Here is a 20,748-nt window from a genome sequence, read left to right as displayed (position 1 = left end):
CAAATAGGCTAGTAGACCTAAACAACTAAATCAATAATTCTTTAAATTTAAATAATTTAAACACTTCAAATAAAACCAAGATGATCAGACTGGATAAAAGTAAAACAAAACTATATGCCCTCTACAAAAACATAGATACATTAAATACAAAAATAAAAACATATTAAAGGTAAAAAAGATGTAACTTGCAAGCACTCATCAAAGAAAGATGTAGTGTCTGTGTTAGCATCATACAAAGTACGGCTATTAAAAAAATGGTATATACAAAGAAAAAGAAGAAACATTTCATGATGATAAAATACAAAATATATTATGAACTATCAAAATTAGTGGGCTACAACTGAATGAGCAATTAGAGTCTTGACGCTTCCTTGATTTATTCATTAGAATAGAAAAAACTGAATATAAATGATCTAAGATTTCATCTCAAAAATCTACAGAAGTAACAGCAAATCACAAGCAGAAAAAAAAGAGAAATGAAAACTAAGAACAGAAATCAATGAAATAGAAAGGAAATATACAATAAAGAAATACAATAGCGTCAATGATTATTCTTTTAAAAGGAATCAAGCAAGCAATCAAGAAAAAATAGGAGAAAACATGAATTAACAATGCCAGGAATGAAAAGGGGAATATCATTGTGGATCTTCCCAACATTTAAGAGAAATGAAGTGGGCTTCCCAGGTGGGGCAGTGGTTAAGAATCTGCCTGCCAATTCAGGGAACATGGGTTTGATCCTTGGGCCGGGAATATCCCACATGCTGTGGAGCAACTAAGCTCATGTGCCACAACTACTGAAGCCTGCACGCCTAGAGCTCATGCTCCAAAACAAGAGAAGCCACTGCAATGAGAAGCCCGTGCACCAAAATGAAGAGTAACACCCACTCACCACAACTAGAGAAAGCCCCTGTGCAGCAATGAAGACCCATGCAGATAATAAATAAATAAATAAATAAATGAATAAATAAATAAAATGAAAGAAAATAAACGAGGGACTTCCCTGGTGGTTAAGAATCCACCTGCCAATACAGGGGACACGGGTTCCAGCCCTGGTCTGGAAAGATCCCACATGCTGCAAAGCAACTAACCTGTATGCCACAACTACAGATCCTGCATGCCGCAACTACTGAAGTCTGTGCGCCTAGAGCCCATGCTCCGCCACAAGAGAGGGCTTGCAGTGAAGAGTATCCCCTGCTCTCCACCACTACAGAAAGCCTGTGTGCAGCAAGAAAGACCTAATGCAGCCAATAAGTAAATAAATAATTTTTAAAAATTAAATAAAAAAGTGAAAGAAATGAGATATTAACTAATTTTATCCTAATTTGAAAATTTTATATAAAATGTGCTGAGTCCTTGAAAACAAATTACTTAAAAAACACAACTTACCCTAAACTGATACCCCCCAAAAATTGGAAAATCTCAGTAGTCTTATATTTGCTAAAGAAATAGAATCCATATTATAAAAACTTCCCACTAAGAAAATTGCAGCCTTCAAATGCCAGCTCTTCCACAGAGCTCAGAAATGACTCTCACATCAAGACAAACGAAGAGAGGGCGGGAAGGAATGAGAGCAGGAAGGAAGTGTAACACAGAAGCCGTGGTGAATGTACGAGGTGACATGCATCTTGATCCCAGCCTCCCCTCCTGCAATCCTTGCATCCTCATCCTCTCACCATTGTGCACTTCAGTACTGCAGTCCTTCTCAAGTTGTGAAGCCCCTCCCAAATCTTTCTCCTGAACCCGCTGAAATCTCCTCTTTATTTCATAAAACTCCTCTACATTCTTCTCAGGTCATTGTTTCTACCTCCGGATTTCTCCTAACACAGGTTGTCACTTCCACCAATCCACTACGGAGGCTGAAATTTCTCTTCCAAACCCAACTCCTAAAATTGAGAGGAAGAAACTCCAAGAGTTTGATTTCAATTATCTTACAGTGATATCGTTAGAAACTCCAATATCACACAAAGTTCCAACATCACACACTCCATTTTTATTTAGAGGCTGAATTATCAAAATAAGGCAGGGCCCTGTGTACTGTTTCCACAAGCTTATTTGCAGTCAAAATCATAGTTAGGACATTGTGACAATAAGGAATGTTACCTAAAGTGCTAGAAAAGACTTTTTGTAAAAAAATCCAAACTGAAATTCAAATGAACCTTGAAAATAATTTTTAATAATAATAGCAAAGAGGATGGAAGAAACCTTTTGAGGAGATGAATAGGTTTATGGTATAGACTGCGGTAGTGGATTCACAAATGGATACATACCTCCAAAATCATGAAGTTGTATACATTAAACATGAACATCTTTTTGTATGTCAACCATACCTCAATAAACTAGCTCTGTAAAATGAAAATAATTGCTTTTTAGGGACCTCAACTAGTATCATCAAAAATCTGCTGAAGGTGAGATTGGAAAAAATGACTTTTCCAATGATCTTCCCCAACATAACATAAAAGAACTCATTGGCTATGGGCTGCTAAGGACCTACTGCTTATATTCTCAGGGATCCCCCATTCCACCATCCCATCACAAGGAATGGCCTTTTCCTAAGACCCAACAACCTACAGTTGGGAATTCACTGTGATAGCTGATAATATTTTCTTCAATTCCAGCTGTTCTGATGGGATTAAAGTCCTGGGCATCACATCCACCATTGTGATAAACACTGGAAACATCTCTGGCAGATTCTGTGACCATCCACTCACACCCTAGTTTCACTGCTGTCTTTACTGCATCCACCTTGGCACAGGTCAAATACACTTAGACAGTATTGAGCACTTCTTATGACTCACTACACTTTCTCTTATCCTCATTGCCCTTTGTACTTGCTTTGTTTAAGCTACCATAGTGTAAATTTTAAAACTTCATATTTTCCTGAAGCCTCAATATCCCCAACAGGTGGGATGTGAGAACCCCACCCAGGTGACCAAGTGCACCAATGTGATAAGACTAGCCCCTGCCACAAATCCCCCTTCTTCTCCTCCCCTGGCTGTGACCTAGTACATTGAAATGCACCAGTGAAATCCCCTCATGCCTTTTCCTTGTGTAACTACACCCTGACCCCCAGTATAGTCACTTGTCCACGAATCTTCATTCCCTCTTTCGGGTCCTCACTGCTTGGTTGAGCCTGGTCTATTGGTGCATCTCCCATGTGACCCCCTTATATTGTGTGATGACTCTGCCTAAGACCTGTGAGTATAATAAACTTTGTTTCTTGGTACCTCTCCTATGTCCCCTTCTTTGGCTGCACCTGAGTGACCATCTCATAAACAAATACAAAACAGCTACCATGATGAAACAAAGTCATAGAGGTCCAACCCAGCAGCTGCATCTGTATGAAGCATTTGACCTCACCTCTCTGCCTCTAATAACACACCATAAAGACCTGAAGGGCCCAGTGACCAATAGGTCTGCAGGCTTTACTGTCCAGGGTCAAGCAAGCCCTTGCACCCCGTTGAGCACCTAATACTGTAAGAATCACTGTGTGACTGGAGTCTTCACCCAAGGATGCTCTAAAGTCTGTGATCCATATTCTCATAGTTATTCTGGGATTGAGATTGAGGCTTTTCCTGCTGGGGATCCCCTTCCAGACCAGACAGGCCTTACCTGAGCAGACTGCTCCAGCATCCCAGTTGTGGGAAAAGCCATAATTATGATACGATTTGATACCAGAATGTGTACAGTCAAAGAGGGATGACTCTGTCCCTTTGCAGGAAACAGAGGAAAACCAAATGGGGCCAACTGCTGGCCCAAAATAAGCCCCTCCAGGAGCATCAACAGCAGCTCCACACTCCAGCAGCTTGCACACCACAGCTGCGGACATCAAGCTCCATTGATAATCATTCACTGTGCCCCATACTCCTTGGTGCTTCACTTCCACTCTCCCCTCACAGCGGTGGCCTCCATCCTTCAGCCTCAGCTCCAGAGCTGCAAGAGAGACACAGACACAGAACACAAGACACAGGAGAGACTTTAGGAGACCATGCTATAGTGTTTTGGTAATTATTAAAAAATGAGCTCTCTGAGGGGAAAAAAAGAAGTCCCCAATGTATAGCATTTGTTGATTTCTCTGGTGTAAAGATTCCTACCATGACCAATTTTATGCTACCAATGTGGCATCACTGAACATGGAGCTGGGAAGGGAGGCACCCAAGTATTTCCCACAAGCCTGTAGAACCCACCTCCAGGGTCACCAGGACAGGCCTTCAGAGGACTCTGGATGCTGCCCTCCCCGTAGATGTGCCCAAGGCTACTAGGGGCCCAGATTCCCCATCTCAGTTATTGCTCATGGCCCATGATGCAGGAAGGAATGTTCCCTCTCCTTCTCTGTCCCTCAGGGAACACTCTCATCTAGCTTAGGAACAAAGGACTATGGTAAGCAGGCACTAAAATGTCCCAGTTATTCCTGCCACCTGGTGTTCACATCATTGTGTAAGGCCCACACTCGAATGTATCTAGTAACATGCACATAATAAGTGGAACCTGGAGAAGTGGTGAGAAGTCACTTAGATTAGGTTTCAAGACGACCCTGGTTTCTCCCTTGTGACTATCTTGCCCTCTCTCTTGCTCTGAGGAAGCCAGCTGCCAAGCTGGGAGCTGTGTATGGAGAGACCCTCATGACAAGGACTGAGGGAGGCCTCTAGCCAACAGCCAGCAAGGGACTGATGCCCTCAGTTAAACAGTCCACCAAGGCCTGAATGTTGCCAACATCCAGGTAAGTAGGTTGGGGTTGTTGAACCTTCATATGATTGTAGCCTTGTAAGAGATCATCAGTCAGAGGACCCAGGTAAGCCATGCCAATTCCTGACCACAGAGACTGTGAGATACTAGGTGTTTGTTGACTTAAGCTGCCAAGTTTGGCAATAACTTTTTGCAGAGCAATATATACCTAATATAGGGCTTCCCTTCTGAGTCAGAAAACAGAGGCATGAACAAGCTGGAGATTTGTATGAGTGCCTTAACTGCTTCATCCAGATGAGATTTCTTCCTGTGTGACCAGTTCTGCTGCTTGGTCCCACCTGGAACTGGGACCCAAACCACCTCTCCCTGTCCCATCAGTTTTTCATCCAGTGTCCTAGGCTTCTGCTTTCCTATCAGGAATAGAGAAGTGAGTTTCCTGAGGCCCTAGAATCATCTCCATTAGCTTTGAATTTGGGTCAGGAAATGAGGCTTTTTCTTATAATCTAACAAGATGTAGTCCCTGGGGTACCACTCACACTGCTCAGGTCTACCCCTAGCCCCGTAGGCTTTCACTCTGGAAAATAGAAATGGTGCATCAAAGAGGGAAACATCTTGGGAAATGCTGAACTGGAAAAGAGCCCTGATGTGTTAGTCGGCTCAGGCAGGCGGCCACCACAAAATTCCACAGATTGGCTGGTTAAACAACAGAAATTTATTTATCTTATCACAGCTCTGGAGGCTATAATTACAAGATTTCAAGGCAAAGCAGTGTTCATTCTGAGACCTCTTCTCTTGGCTTGCAGGCCACTGCTACCTCACCGTGTGCTCACCTGGCCTTTCCTCAGGACATGTACACAGAGAGACGGGGAGGGAGATCAATCTCTTCCTCTTCTTATAATGTCACCTATTGGATTAGAGCCACATCCTTATGGCCTTATTTAACCTTAATTACCTCCTAAAGCCCTTATCTCCAAATGCAGGCACAGTGGGAGGTAGGGCTTCAACATATAAATTTTGGAGGAAGATAGTTCAGTCTATAGAACTGGGCGGGGGGAGGGGTCGTTCTAGAAAGGAAATAAAGATAAATGGGGAAAAGGTAAAGGAGACAGTAGAAAGAGAGAGGCATCTTGTGATGCTTACTCAGAGATTTTTTTAGGAGTCTGATATTGAGCTGAGAGCAAAGGATTGAAATAGGATCCTGAAAGCACACAAGAAGCTACTTTTATTAACACTAAAATTATCTATGGAGAGGCAGGTCCTTTTTAAGTGCTGTAAAGGCAGAAAATAATAAGACAATGTCCTTGCCTTCATGTAGCTTTTATATAGTTTGTGACACAAACAAGCAGATGATTTCATTACTGTAAAAAGCTCCAGGAGATTTTATCTGTAATAGTAGGCTATTACTGAGGCTATCTCATCTGCTGAAAATAAATAAAAAGCAGAATTAATTTACCAAAAATTATCTTAAAAGCATTAAAGACCTGATAAAATAAGAAGGGAAAGCGGGCCAAATCTGAAGGGAACATGTAAATTCACTGAGATTCAAAGAGATAGAAAACATTAAAAGCAAACAAACAAACAAAAACTAAGCAGAAACTTTGGAGCTGAACAATACAATGAGTGAACTAGAGAATTCAAAACAGAGCTTCAACAATAGACTTGACCAAGCAAAAGAATCAATGAGTTAGAAGAGAGATCAGTTGAAATTATCCAATCAGAGGAGCAAAAAGAAAAAAAGAATGAAAAGGAATAATGAAAACCTATGGGAATCATGGACACCATTAAGAGAAACAAAGTATACATCATGTAGTCCCAGAAGAAGTGAGGGAGAAAGGGATAGAAAACTTATTTTAGAAAATAATGGCTGAGCATTTCCCAAACCTAGGGAGAAATTTAGACATCTAAGTTCATGAAGCTAATAAGTCACCACAAAATTTCAACCCAAACAGTCTTCTCCAAGACATATTTTAATAAAACCATCTAAAACCAAAGACAGAGAATATTAAAAGTGGCAGGAGAAGAAAACATTTCTATCATACAAGGGAACTCCCACAGGCTATCAGCAGATTTCTCAAATGAAACCTTGCAGGCCATGAGAGAATGAGATCATATATTCAAAGTGCCAAAAGAAAGAAATTGCCAACCAAGAATACTTTTCCCAACAAAACTGTCCTTCAGAAATGATGGAGAAATACTTTCCCTAACAAACAAAAGTCGAGGGAGATCATCACCACTAGGCCAGCTTACATAAAATGCTGACAGGAGTTCATCAAGCTGAAATGAAAGGAAGCTAATTAGTAACATGAAATATATATGACACACTAGGTATAGGTAAAGGTAAACATACAGCCAGATTCAGAATCCCCTAATACCATAATACAATGGTGTGTTAAATACTTCACCCTAGAAAAAGGACAAAAGTACTAAAAACAGCTACAAGTATAATTGTTAATGATTACAAATTACAAAAATAGATAAACTGTGACATCCAACACATAAAATATAGGGGGAGAAGTAAAAGGGTAGAGTTTTGGATGCAATCAAAATTAAATAGTATCAGCAAAAAATACACTGTTGTATTGTTGGGCTGCACCCCACAGTCCTACAATTATTGAAACTGTCCTGCTACTAGACCCAAGAAAGAACACAGAGTCAGTGACCGGGACATCAATGACTTATAGGACAGGGAATCTTACAAGTCAGAAGCAAAGGTCATGTATGGACAAAGGCCAGCAGGACAGGAGAACGTCTTCACTACACAGGGAAGGAGGTTATCAGTTATAGGGGGCATGATATCAGAGGGGCTCCACTTTTTTTGTAAATACAGAAAAAAATTGACGGAAGAATAATAGTTATGGGAGTTTAGACTATTTCTCAGTCTTTAATAGTTGAAATACACTATTTAAAATAAATCATGTTATTTAAAAGTGACATATAGTAAATATGTATGCATACATGGATTTATATGCTATACATTATTAACAATACCATAAATTGTAAACAATAAACTACTTCATTTCCCGAATGCATGGCCTCAGTTTAAACTTTATTTCTTTAGGGACCCTTCTCTGCCTCTCCCAGATAGATTAACTAACCCTGCTGGTGTCCTGACTGATGGCACTTGTCAGAGTCTATTATAAATCTTTGTTTCGGTGCCCAGCCTCACTAGACTACAAGCTTCATGGGTCAGGGAACTTCATTCATCACCACTAGGGCCTCAGCAGCTAGTGACCTACAAAGGGTATGGATTTAATCCCCAACAAGCCCATCTTTAACTCAATAAGCATTTCTGAAATGAAAGCCTACATAAATTTCAAAAAGCAAATAAGGAAAATGGTGTAATTTAACATGTTTTTTAAGTGGATTTACATCAGTGAGAAAAGAAAAAGATATAATGCAAGAAATCATATTGGAAAAATAAGATAAAATTAGATACCACTTCTTATGATACAATAAAACAACTTACACAGTCATTGAGTATTGCAATATTTACATATAGTTTGAAAATTTTTAAATAAAGATGAAATAATTTAACTTGAAGTAGAGAAACTTCCTATCAACACTCTGAAAGCAGAAACAAAAAAATGGAAAGTTTTATAGATGATTAATATCAGAAACTTCCAAGAATCTAAAAATGAAGGAAAAGTAAACTGAAAACAATAAACTGAGGGGTATATTTGCAACTTGGAAAAAGTCAATAGGGACAAGGACTCTGAAAAACTGCTTGGCTTCAAATCATACCTGTACCACTTACACCTGTCTCATTTAGGCAAGTGATTTAATGTTGCTTTCCCTCAGTTTTCTCATCTATTTTTTGAGATAAAAAATGTGTTCCGCCTTATAAGATTGTTGTGCACTCAAATAAGTTCATGTAAGTGAATGCAGTACAGGTATTTGGTGGTGTAGTAGTGGTAGGTATTAGCAGTAATAGTGTAGCGTAAAGAGCTCCAACATAAATCATTACAAAAATGACAAACATCTGTGGCTAAAAAGGACAAATGTCATGAAGAAGTAACTAAAAAATGGGGGATTCAATTAGCTGATGCATGCCAGTCTTTGCCTACAAAAATGGCTAAGATTTTAAAACTTGATAAACAGCCAGTGTTGGTAGGGGTATGCGGAGACGAACATTCTCATGCATTTGTGGAACTAAAATTCAGTGCAAACATTTCTGGCGTATGAAAGGCCTTAAAGGTGTTCATAGCCTATAAAAGAGCAATTTCATTTTTAGAAAGAATCATAGGTGGTCCTTACATGTAAATACAGGGAAGTTCAGAGCACCATTTTCATAATAGCAAAAATGTTGAAAACAAACATGGGTACAACACGGGTAATTATGTGAACATATTGTGTTTCAGTCATACAATGAAATAATTGGAGGCAATTAAAATTTTCCATGTCATCCTTGTAATACTACAATAACAAGTTTTAATGTGTAAAAGAATAGTCAGTGATGTCCAAAATATGTTATTAATTTTTAAAAACAGATTCTAAAATGATATATACTGAATTATCCACAGTCTTTGAGGGTCTCTGCTTTTGTGTCTAATGGCATCAATTGTGTTTAAAGGGATGATTTTTTCCCAATGCCCATCATGGAGACTCCTGGATTGTGTGCCCATCCCAGAAATCATCAGATGCCCACAAAGGCCAGGACTATTGTTGAACAAGGAGCAAGTCCAACATCACAGGAAGTAGAAGAAAAACGTTTTAGGACTTTCTAGGTGGCGCAGTGGTTAAGAAGAAAACAGTCTTAAATAGCGCAATGCTGAATGGTGTTGTTTCATGGGAAATGAAAAGAGTGCTTGCCTTAGTGAAGTGGTCTTGCTTCTTAAAAAACTACTGAGAAAATTACCTACAGTTTTCCTGGTAAGAGGAAAGGGCCAGGTATCAGAACACCCATGTCTCTCCCCGTCATGGGACCAAAACCCACCTCTGCAAGTCAGGGCCCCCAGGAGGAGACTCTTCACTATCACCTGCCCAGCACTCGAGGAGCAGAGACGAGGAGGGAGGGGGCTTCCCAAGGAGAGCTGTTCAACGAGAGGCTGAGGTCCAAGGGGAAGACAGTGAGCCCTGAGAGGAGACAGGGCTCTACTGAGTCTCTGCTGGACCAACACCCAAATCTGAAAGAGCTGCCTCCTCCAGGCGGAAGATGAGATTTTATGCAGCCCCATCCCTTGTGCCTGATGTCCTCTCACTCAGTGGAAACCAGCCCCCAGAGGGGGACAGAAGAGAGCATGAGAGAGAAAATGCACCCTACAGCATTCACAGCAGATCCTAGGGAGAGGAAAGGACCATCCCAGGACCACAGCACGTCAGGAGACAATTCACGGGGACTGGGCTAGGGACTCGGGAACTTTATACAAATGGTGCTGTGCAACAGTTACTCTCTATAAACAAGAGGTCCCCTCTTCTGGCTGCAGGTCCCTCTGCTCCACATGGATGCCTGGTGGGAACAGGTGAGGCCAGGAGGCAGAGCCTCTCACAGAGCCCAGTGCTGGGCAAACACTGCAACAAGCAGAGGGGAGGCTGTGGGGTTGGAGGAGAGGAGCCAGAAAGAAGCAGGCAGGTGCACGATTATCTACGATCTGGTTATAGGCAGCTGACATGACACCCAGCCCTGTGGGCACCTGTGTGTTTCACAGCCCAACGGACTCACACCCTCCTCGGCAGCCCTGTTCCTCTCACACAGGCAGGCTTCACAGGCTCCTCACATATCCTACACACCCTACACACACACACACACACACACACACACACACACACACGGCAAAACCAGAGCCTAAAGAAGCATAATTGCATAAAACATGGGAATCCCAGGGGCAGTGTCTACGCAGCAGGGAACAGCCCAGAGGCCCAGCTGAGGTCAGTCGCTGGAACGTCCCCACACGGGGAGCCAATGGGACTCATGGAAGCTCCCTGAAAACAAGGGAGATGGTGGAGGGGACGGAAGCTGACCTCCCTCAGTCCAGACCAAACATCTTTTCTCTGTAAAATCTGCCACTATGACCGGTGGACCCTCCACGGGAGAGGCACCAATATTCACAATCAGTGTGGTCCATTTTTGGTCAAAAGCACAAGATCTACACTGAGGCTTCGGCTCCAGCACTCCAGAGACTTTTCTCTTTACCAAGGCATCCACTCCCTGCTGTTGACCCCAGAAAGAGGGGCAGCTCTTACCTTGACCCCTCAACACAGTGCTGAGGAGGAGGAAACAGAGTCCCTGAAGGGAGAGGTGTCTGTTCTGAGCCATCCTGACTCCCAAGTCATCAAGGTCACAGTCCCAGCTGCAAAATCACCCTGTGAGGAGGCATCAGGGCATCAACACAGGTCTATATAGACCCATCCCCTGACATCCTCCCCACTGAGAGCCAATAGCGACAGCTTTTACCATTTCAGACTCTATCGGAGGCTTCAGCTGCCACTTTCTGAAGCGCAAACACCAATTAGCTTCTGAATCTTCAACATCTCCTTATATGAGCAACACAGGCCTTTGACCTCCTGCTTCCGTGACTCCCTGAGAACCAGGCCCCCATGACCGGGGCTGGCATAGAAGAGTTGCATCCAATAGCATGAGTGGCTTTCTCTCCCCCGAACATCCTGGCTGATGGCCACAGACTATGACATCTCCCAGGGTCAGAGAGCTGGAATAGTTTGGCCCATGGAGAATATCTTTGTTGGAATCAAGCATTGATCTTCCCTCTGGCTGAGCTCAGAGCCAAAGTAGAGAATTACAAGAAGGCTTGAAATACAGGAATAATTATCAGGTCAGCAGAAAATGAGGACCAGCAGCACAGGATTCACAGGTGAAGGTGGAGGGGTGAGGTGGGAACCGTCAAGTTGGGGAGGTGAGATGGCTGGTCTTTCCCCCCTTCTCAGAATGATCTGGAGCCTGGGTCCTGGAGCACAGAGGGGCTCATAGTAACACGGGGCTTTGACATAACCTAAGGTTTCCCCATCAGGATCCTCCTTAGCCCCTAAGACCACTCTGTCCAGCAGGCACCTGTCACCTGGGGCTAAATCCTCCTTCTCCAGGATGAGAGGGGGACGTAGTCTTCAGGGTATTTACAAAAGGACTCCCTCCTGTCTGTGCAGCTGCCCAGGGCCAGCAGTCCTGCCCTTAGAGCCAGGTGGGGCTCAAGGCTCAGAGCCACCTGGCTGATGTGCTTGTACCATTTTTCTTCCTGCAAAACACAGGCTTCGTGCAGTGATTAGAATATGTGCAGGCAGAACCCCTCTTAGACTCAAGTCCAGAGAGGCCCCACCCTGGACACTGCACTTAAGAGGACACTGCCCAGGTTACCCCCCAACCAGCTCCCCAAGATGGAGAGGAGGCCATGAGAAGAGTGGACACGCACAGCCAGATGGAGTCCATGCCATCCCCCTGCTAGACCTATCTGGGTTCTCAGAACCAGGAATTCTCTGCCCAAATGGAGCCCAGCCTGCTTCAAGACCAGCATCGGCCTCTTCCCAACACGTCCTCCCCAGAGGGGACAACGAGTGGGCAACCCTGGTCCTGAGGGTGACCAAGGGCCTGCTGTTTGCTGTGGAGGTGGGGGTGTGGTTTAGACCAGGGCTTCTCAAAGTGTGGTCCACCTGCAGGCAGCAGCTGCATGACCCAGCAGCTTGTAAGAAATGAGAGTTCTCAGGCCACACCCAGGCCTAGCAAATAGACTCTGTGTGTGTGTCGCAGACATTCCAGGTTCTTCTTCTGCACATCAGGGTTTGAAGGTGCTGGTTTATAGGGAACGAAGATGCACAGACTGGGTGCAGTGCGTGCTCCTTGGCTGTGTAGTAGGTGAGGGAATGGGAAGAGGAGGAGAGCAGGCCTTGGGCAGGCTCTCCCCAAAAAGCCACACTCTAACCTCCCCTTCCAGCCGCAGATTTCTCTGAGGGGACAGTTTGAAGATGCTTTGGTCACATTTAGGTAATATCCAGCCCACCTGACAGTTGCAGTTCCCAGAGTAAGTTAAAAAAACATCATTCTGATTTAAAATTTAAATTGTTTTATGAAAAATTGCAGTCGGTAGACATTTCACATCCTTTTGAAAATAGGAACATATTAATAGCTTCCTTAATGGTAATAATTTACCAATCATTATCCGAGAGGAAAGGGAGAAAAGAATGAGGATACAGAGGAAGGTGGAGAGGAAAATTCCATATCCTCATTTTTACATAATTAGTGTTACTATTAAGATCTTTTCACGTTAATTTTGTGCACATCTCAGCCTATTTACTTGTAATTGATACCCAGAACAGGAATAATAATTATTATTATTATATTTGCAGAATAGGTATTTATTATTTTCCAGATGGCAAAAATATTAATTTTTTTTTACCATACTGTACCTGGAAATCTATCTATTCCAGTCTGAATCATTCCATCTTCTTGAAAAAGGAAAAACAAAAAAAATAAACCTCTCTCTTTCATTCCACTCCAGGTCTAGGTCACTACCTCTCCCAGGAGTGGCTGGTGGTGGTGGGGGAATGTTTCCCAGGCAACGGAAACTTCTGTGTTGATGACTCCTCCCAATCTTTACCCCTGCTCTTTCCCAGGTCTTACTCCCAACCCTGGGATCAACTAGACATGGAATCTTTACATAGTCCTGATGGGTTCTAGACGTCTGAGTTCCAAATACTTAAATGATTAATTTTCACATGGTCAAACTGTAATCCACTCACTGTATCAGTGCACTTGTCCAGCATTTCAAGGTTTTAGCTTCTGTATGGATGCTGCTTGGCAATTAGTATCAAGTTCCACTTTGCAAGTGTGCAGTTCATAGGCTCGCCAGAAGGTGGCAGAACTGGGAATGACAAATTCCTGGACCCTAGAGTCAAGCAAAATTTGTGTTTGGTTTTTTTTAAAGTTCACAATTAATATTATTTTCATAATTTACCTTAGAATGGTCTATGGATGAAGACAGAATTTCACTGTTTGAACTATAAAGAAATTAATTAAACTAGAAATATAGATAGACACTAAAGAAATAGATTACATAGATGGGATGATGATGAAGATGGTGATGGTGATAGACAGATGATTAGATAGAGGATAGATAGGTAGATAGATAGACGATAGATAGATAATAGACAGATAGATATAGATATAGATAGATAGATGACAGATGATGATAGATAGATGATCGATAGATAGATATAGATAGATAGATATAGATAGATAGATAGATGATAGAGAGATGATAGATAGATAGATACAGACAGATCATAGCTACATAGATACATAGGTACAGAGACACAATAGCTATATATATGGTGCTTTTTAGACATGCTGAATCCCTTTTCCTTTATTGACATTTCATTTTATGTGAAATATCCTTTTCAGCTTCTCACCAAATGATGCTTCAGGAGAGGAAGATATTGCTGTTACAGGAAATAAAGAGAAAGTAGGAGTCATCATTCGACTATAGCCCTCCAAAATAGGATTTTGGGGTCCCAAGAAGAAAATAAATAGTTTTGAAAGACTAAGGTTTTCTAAACTTCACATTTTTCCTATTTATATATTGAAAGTTTGGCTTGGTAGGACTCAGAACACAATTGTGTTATAAATCATAACTACAAAAGACGAAAAATCTAATTTAAGGGAACTGCTGCAGACAGAAAGGGGAAATAGAAAGTTTTCTGCTAGCAGGTGAATTTTCAGAGAAGGGGGTAAAAAAGAGGCATGTGAAAGAGAAAAAAGAAGGGGGTACAGGCTGCCTGAAACCATCAGTGAGCCCACCTCCTTCGTTCTTCATTTAACAGGAAAGGTGGCAGCAAGAATGGAAGCTCAGATGGGTTGAGGGGAAAGATTAAAGCAGAAGGGACTTATGCTCACTTTAGCCATTGCGGCCTTGTTCTGGTTTCCACTCATCACAGAAGCTCCCAGATGCTCCCAGAAAGTAGCCCTGGGACGAGTATAGAATCTGAGAAGGGCAGTGAGGGGATATGAGATAGTGACAAAATTCAAGGTCACTAAAATGCTACCTCCACCCTTCACACCCCCTCAGGCTCAGGGTTACCATGATGCACCCTGCGCTCCACACAAGCCCACCCTGTGGCCCCCTCACCCTAGCTCTCAACATTTCAGCACACAGACATGGGAAGGAAGCTTTCTGGGACACACACCCCTCAGAGTCCCCACCAGAGCTCAGAGACAGCGTCACGCCCTCCCCATCCCACACCTGAAGGTCTCAGTGGGACCAACCCTGAGGGCAGCAGCGGGTCAGTCCACAGCCCTGTCATGTTCCCCACCAGAAGGACCCCCTCATCCAGGTCAGCAGACACAGCTTCTCTGTTCCTGCCAGGCCTGTTCTTTCTCCATGAGACTCCAGTAAGTGAAAAGGGAGAAAAGACAACTGAACACATGCATTTCTCCCCATAAATATTCTAATACTACCAATTAATTTTACAAGAATCACTTACTTGTCATCTGATTCTCTCACTCCCAAGCCCCATGATTGTACCTGAGCCCCATCTCCTTCTATTTCTATACCCCTAACATATTAATGACAATGACTGATTATAAATGTCAGAACTGGAATTTAAACTCAGGTGCTAGAGCAGGACCAGGATCTGCTCAGTCACTTAGGGTTCATGCTATGCTCTCTCTCTGGTCCACATTTAATATTCCTTATGCAGTTTTGGAATCCATACTACCACCAGAAACCATCAGCCAGACACCTAGAACACAGGATGTGCTTCTTGGGCTCCAGTCACCCCTTCCCACAGGATGACATAGGGATGCATGTAGGGAACCAGGTGCACATGGTCTCACTTACCTCGGAATTCAGATCTCACAGATAAGACACTAACAGTTAGGGGTTCCAGACCCTGTTCGAGGGAGGGATCAGCTGGAAAGGAGGGACTAACTCAGGGCTGGCATGCTGTCCCAAGCAGCACCCTATACCCCAGAGCTTGGGGTGCAGGGTCACCATGGACCAACTCACCCTCTGTTGAAGGTAAGTCTTCTTTGACACATAAGGAAATATTAGTCTACGACCTCATCAAAGATTTGAAAAGGAAGAAAGTTTTAGAGAGGACACCAGCCAGCTGGGTCCCACAGGGAACTTGAGAGAGTGCAGTGCAGTGGTCAGGAGAACAGACTCAGGAGCCAGGCTGCCTTGTCTTGACCCACAACTCAGCCACATACCACGTGTGCGACCTTGAACAGGGTTCTTAAACTCTCTGTGTCGTGGCTTCATCCGTAAAAGGAGGATTATGATCAGGCCTAGATGACAGAGTTTGGGTGAGGATGAAGTGAGTTGGCATTAGTAAGTGGTAAGTGCTGGCTTGTAGCAATACTTAGTATTAGCAGAGGAGTAGTATTAGGGCATCTCTCTTCATCCCATCCCAGGAATCACAGGACTCTAGAACAGGAAATTAAATTCTGTTACATCAGGCTGTGAGTGGAGCCTGTCAAATTCTACTGGGAAACCACAGTGGTGTGATGATAATTGGTACCGATCAGAGTTGTGAGCCCTCTACAGCTGACCCCTCTCTTTTGTGCCCCTCATTCTACTGAGCATGAAACTCTACCGCCTGTAACCCTTTCATGAACTCAGTTGTTCACCTGCCAATGTAATTTATAGGCTCGAATGTTCTTGGTAGAAGTTCTGTGTCTAATTCACCTCCATTTGCCCAATGCCTGGCTAATTAAAAATCCCAAACTATGTCTATTGAATACATGAATGAATGAATGAATGAATGAATGAATAGCACTCTGTAAGGTGTTTTACACAAATCATTCCAATCAAAAAGAACTGTTTTGAGAACATAATGCAGCTTGTTGTGAGGACTTAACAGCACAATGCAAATTGCATTGTCTGTTGTAATGATATTTTAATTCTATTAAATGCATTACACACATGTCTGCAATGAATGCAATAAATTCCAATATCCAGAAACAAAGGCAACCCTATTCCCAGAGCAGTGTTGAGACAACCAGTTTTAAAAAATTATAGATGCTGCAAGTTTCTTTGTGTATCCGAAGATACAGCAGACAAACCACAGCATACTGACAGGTGAAGACCATGAAGCCTTGTGCTCTGGTCTTAATCAGATATAGCCACATGGGCAGGATGTTTACATACTTATCATTTGGCACGTTTTTAATTAAAACCACACATGACTGTAACAGGAAGAAAACTGGTTTTAAAAAATTTAGTTCAACAGCTTCTATATTGAATTAGAAGTGCAGAAGTAAAGAGCAGAAAAAGTTCTGTTCTTTTACTTAGGATAACTGCTTGGCCTTATGGATTGCAAAATAATACAATATGTTGCAACAATATTGTAATGGAGCGTTGTTACTCCCAATTTACACATGAGAAAATGGAGGTCTAAGAGGTCAAGTAATCTCTTTGCTAGGGAAGTTAGTAATTAAACATCCATGCTTGAGGGATATTTCCTTAGGACCAATCAGAAACAGAGTGACTAAAATACAAAATATTCTTTTTTGAATTTATTTTTTATTTTTATTTATTTATTTATTGGCTGCATTTTGCCTTCATCGCTGCGCGGGCTTGCTCTAGTTGCGGAGAGCAGGGGCTACTCTTCTTTGTGATGCATGGGCTTCTCATTGTGGTGGCTTCTCTTGTTGCAGAGCACGGGCTCTAGGTGCACGGGCTTCAGTAGTTGTGGCACGTGGGCTTAGTTGCTCCACGGCATGGGGGACCTTCCCGGACCAGGGCACAAACCCATGTTCCCTGCCTTGGCGGGCAGATACTTAACCACTGCACCACCAGGGAAGCCCCAAAATATTCTTTTTGAATTCAAAAAGATCTATACAACATTAAAAGGAAATTGTTAATTGAGTTGTTTCGCCAATGTATTGGAGACCCACCTCACCACCGGTGTTCCTTGCATGGATGGTACAAGGGTTAGTAAAGGATCCTTTACCAAAGACCACTTCATTACAAGAGCATAAAAGAAAGAGCAAGGTCATGAGCTGGCTGAGGTCCAGCCCATCATTTCTGTTCAGCTCTTTGCAGTCCATGACCAGTAACATCTAGCAAACAGCTTGGCACTGAATTGACCTCATGCATTTCTCCACAGGTCCAGCATCTGATTCCCAGAGAGCAGACCAGATCAAAGCTACTAAATCAAAGACAAGCAGTTACTAAGTGCAGAGCATGCAGACCAAGGGCCTTTCCACTGCCACTGGATTGTAAGAAGCCTGCTCTTCCCAGACACCAACTTTGACAGGAGAAACAGAGAAGATGCCTCCTAAGCAAGAGGTAAACCAATCTCAACAGGAAACTTGAACCTAAAATTAACAAGATAATTATTACTGAAGTAAGATGAAGGACACATTTTTAAAAATATTTTTAAACTTTATTTATTTATTTGGTTGCATTGGGTCTTTGTTGCTGCAGGCAGACTTCCTCTAGTCGCGGCGAGTGGGGGCTACTCTTTGTTGCGGTACTTGGGCTTCTCATCGTGGTGGCTTCTCCTGTTGTGAAGCATGGACTCCAGTAGTTGTGGCTCACAGGCTGTAGAGCTCAGGCTCAGCAGTTGTGGTGCACAGACTTTGTTGCTCCGCGGCATGTGAGATCTTCCTGGACCAGGGATCGAACCCGTATCCCCTGCATTGGCAGGCTGATTCTTAGCCACTGGGCCACCAGGGAAGTCCGAAGGGCACATTTTAATTGGAAGAATCTGTGTTAACTTTATGGAAACTTGTAATCCACACAAATACCCCTTGCTAGTGAGCAAGATGAAATCAGTCAGAAAAGCAGAGAATGCTACACTTATGCACACGTTGAATTCTAGAGGATACATTTTCAAACCCACTACAGAAGCTCTTTTTGGTCCTTCCAGCTCAAAATTACAGCTGTGTCCATTTAATTGGAAAAAATTTGCTCACTGTCACCAAAGTGGGAGATTCCCCAGTGCAAGGACTCTGTCTTATTCTTCGATGTCCCTTTAGGGCCAAGTAAAGGCACATGGTAAGAACTTAACAAACATTGGATAATTTGCAGAAATGAATGCATGAAAAAAGGCTGAAAATAACCCTGCAGTTAGTGACTATGGGGGCAGGGGGAGAGAGGTGGGGAACAGGGGAGACGCAAATCTCATGAATCACACTCCACACAGACTGAAGTGGATGTAAGGAGTCAGAGACACAGCAGCCAAGGAAATCAGATAGAAAATGCCTTCAAATCCCACACGGTGGAGTTCAGATGATGTCAATTACTGTACAAACCTGTACCTCAGAAGCTTCTCCAAGACAAGAAAAAAATGATAGCATTGCTATCAACTTTTTATTAAAGGATGTGGCATAGACAGTAGTAGTCATCAAATATGTATTTTCCTAGCCCCCAGTGACTAGTTCTAGCCAATGAAATGTGGCTGGGTGTCACATGTGTCACTTCCGAGTGGAGGCAGTGAAAAGCCCAAGTATGATTCTCTAGTCTCTCTCTTTCCTGCCCCAGAAGCTTCATGTTTCAAATGGTACATGTGCAGAATGGTGGAGCCTCACTAACCACAGTATGTTTGTAGCTTGGTGATAAGTGTGTTTGTGTGCGTGTGCGCACACACCACTGAGATTTGGGGGTTCACCTGTTCCAGCAGCAGAACAGAGTCTATTCGGACTGATATAAAGGAGAAAGGAGACTTGAAAAGAAGACAGAATCTGTCACGGGAAGAAGGGGCTTCTCAGTACTTTCCTGGATCTCATCCTCCTCTGTGTCTTCATCCCAAGCTGCTCCTTCACATCTCAACTTGCTTCCTCTGCTGGGCGGAGCTGGTTCCCAGTCACCATTTCTGACTGACCAACAACTAGATCCAGAGCCCTGTTTAAGAGCACCTGCACCTGATGCATCTCCTTTTCCCTTAGTATCTGTCTGCGCTGACAGTCTCGCTCCCATCTCCCTGCTTCTGTGTCTTAGCATCTTGACCTTCATCCTTACACAGCTCTGCTTCCCTCCAGGTTAGTCGATTCATCATGTTTGATTTTCTTTTTATCCTTCCACCAACCCTATACTATTGAAAAGGCAGCAGGTGCTTTCTAAACCTCTTCAGTTCCTTCTTGATTTCCAGAGCAAATCTGATTCCTGGATTCAGTGCTCCATGCTCAGGCCCCTTCAATTACCTTCTTGGCCTTTGGGTAAGAAATGATTTTACAGAACTGCTTCTTTTCATCAGCACAAGACAATGGCACATTCAAAACCTATGCCCTTGTGAGCACAGCGCTAGGGACCCTTGGGCCTTAGGAGGGGCTGGTGCAGTGAGAGGCCGTGAAGATGAAGCTTCGTTAGCTTCAGGATTAATCCTCCTCTGCTCAGAGTTCATGTAATTAACTCAGAACAATTTGCCTTCTTGCTGGTGGTGATTCTTAAACCATTTAAGCCCAAGGTTAGTGCCACCAGGGTGGCTCTCAGAGGTAAAGCCTGGTGCTCCCACATTGGTGCTCTGTTGCACATGGAGCTTTGGTGCAGCTCAGTCCTGCCTGCAGACCAGCCTAAGAACACTGAAAATGCAGCTAGCGTGTTCTTCCCTTTAACACCTAAAGGTCTGTGAACAGATTCTCTTTTCCTTCTCAGTGAATCCTTCCCCATCTGTGCATGCTAACTAAGGCCCCTGCAGCCTGCAGGCATCTGCTGGGACCCTGCCAGGGCCTAGGATTGGGGTAAAGCCTCTACCTACATACCTCCTTTATGCTCCCATTTTACTTTCCAGGTACGGCTAACAGAGTGCCTGAACATTTACCTCATTTCTTTATGTGCTGCTTAATCTCCTAATCTAGATTTTGAGGAGAATGGCTCTGTATTGCCACTCTCTAAAACTTCCTAGATGGTCAACTAATGCCTATTGAATGCCAGAATGGCACTGTGTTAAATGCTTAAGAGAAATTACCTAAATAAGAAGGAATATTTTAGGGCATTATTCAAGTTATTGATATTTTCATTTCAAAGACATAAGATTTTAGCAATTAACAAGGCAAATTTTGATCTTCATAAACAAGCAGCTTATTACTAACAAATGTATAATAGGAAATGCTGCAAATCTCTGTCTCAAAAGATACACAAGACAAACCACAACATACTGACAGGTGGAGGCCATGTGGCA

The 20,748-nt window shown here is 43.0% G+C and overlaps 1 protein-coding gene across 1 annotated transcript in view; it reads right to left on the bottom strand.

Moving 5' to 3' along the window:
* Nucleotides 1–20,748, bottom strand: part of LOC130843079 (antigen WC1.1-like) — a gene marked incomplete at its 5' end in the record, with an annotated part of 75,839 nt that overhangs the window by 11,564 nt on the left and 43,527 nt on the right. Inside the window, one exon of the mRNA XM_057719735.1 lies at nt 3,610–3,930. Coding sequence (XP_057575718.1) covers nt 3,610–3,930 — 321 coding nt within the window. The remainder of the gene's footprint in view (nt 1–3,609; nt 3,931–20,748) is intronic.

Source organism: Hippopotamus amphibius, unplaced genomic scaffold (genome assembly GCF_030028045.1).
Source record: "Hippopotamus amphibius kiboko isolate mHipAmp2 unplaced genomic scaffold, mHipAmp2.hap2 H_2, whole genome shotgun sequence".
NCBI lineage: Eukaryota > Metazoa > Chordata > Mammalia > Artiodactyla > Hippopotamidae > Hippopotamus > Hippopotamus amphibius.
The sequence above is the reverse complement of the archived record's forward strand: the minus strand, read 5'-3'. Positions and strand labels throughout refer to the sequence as shown.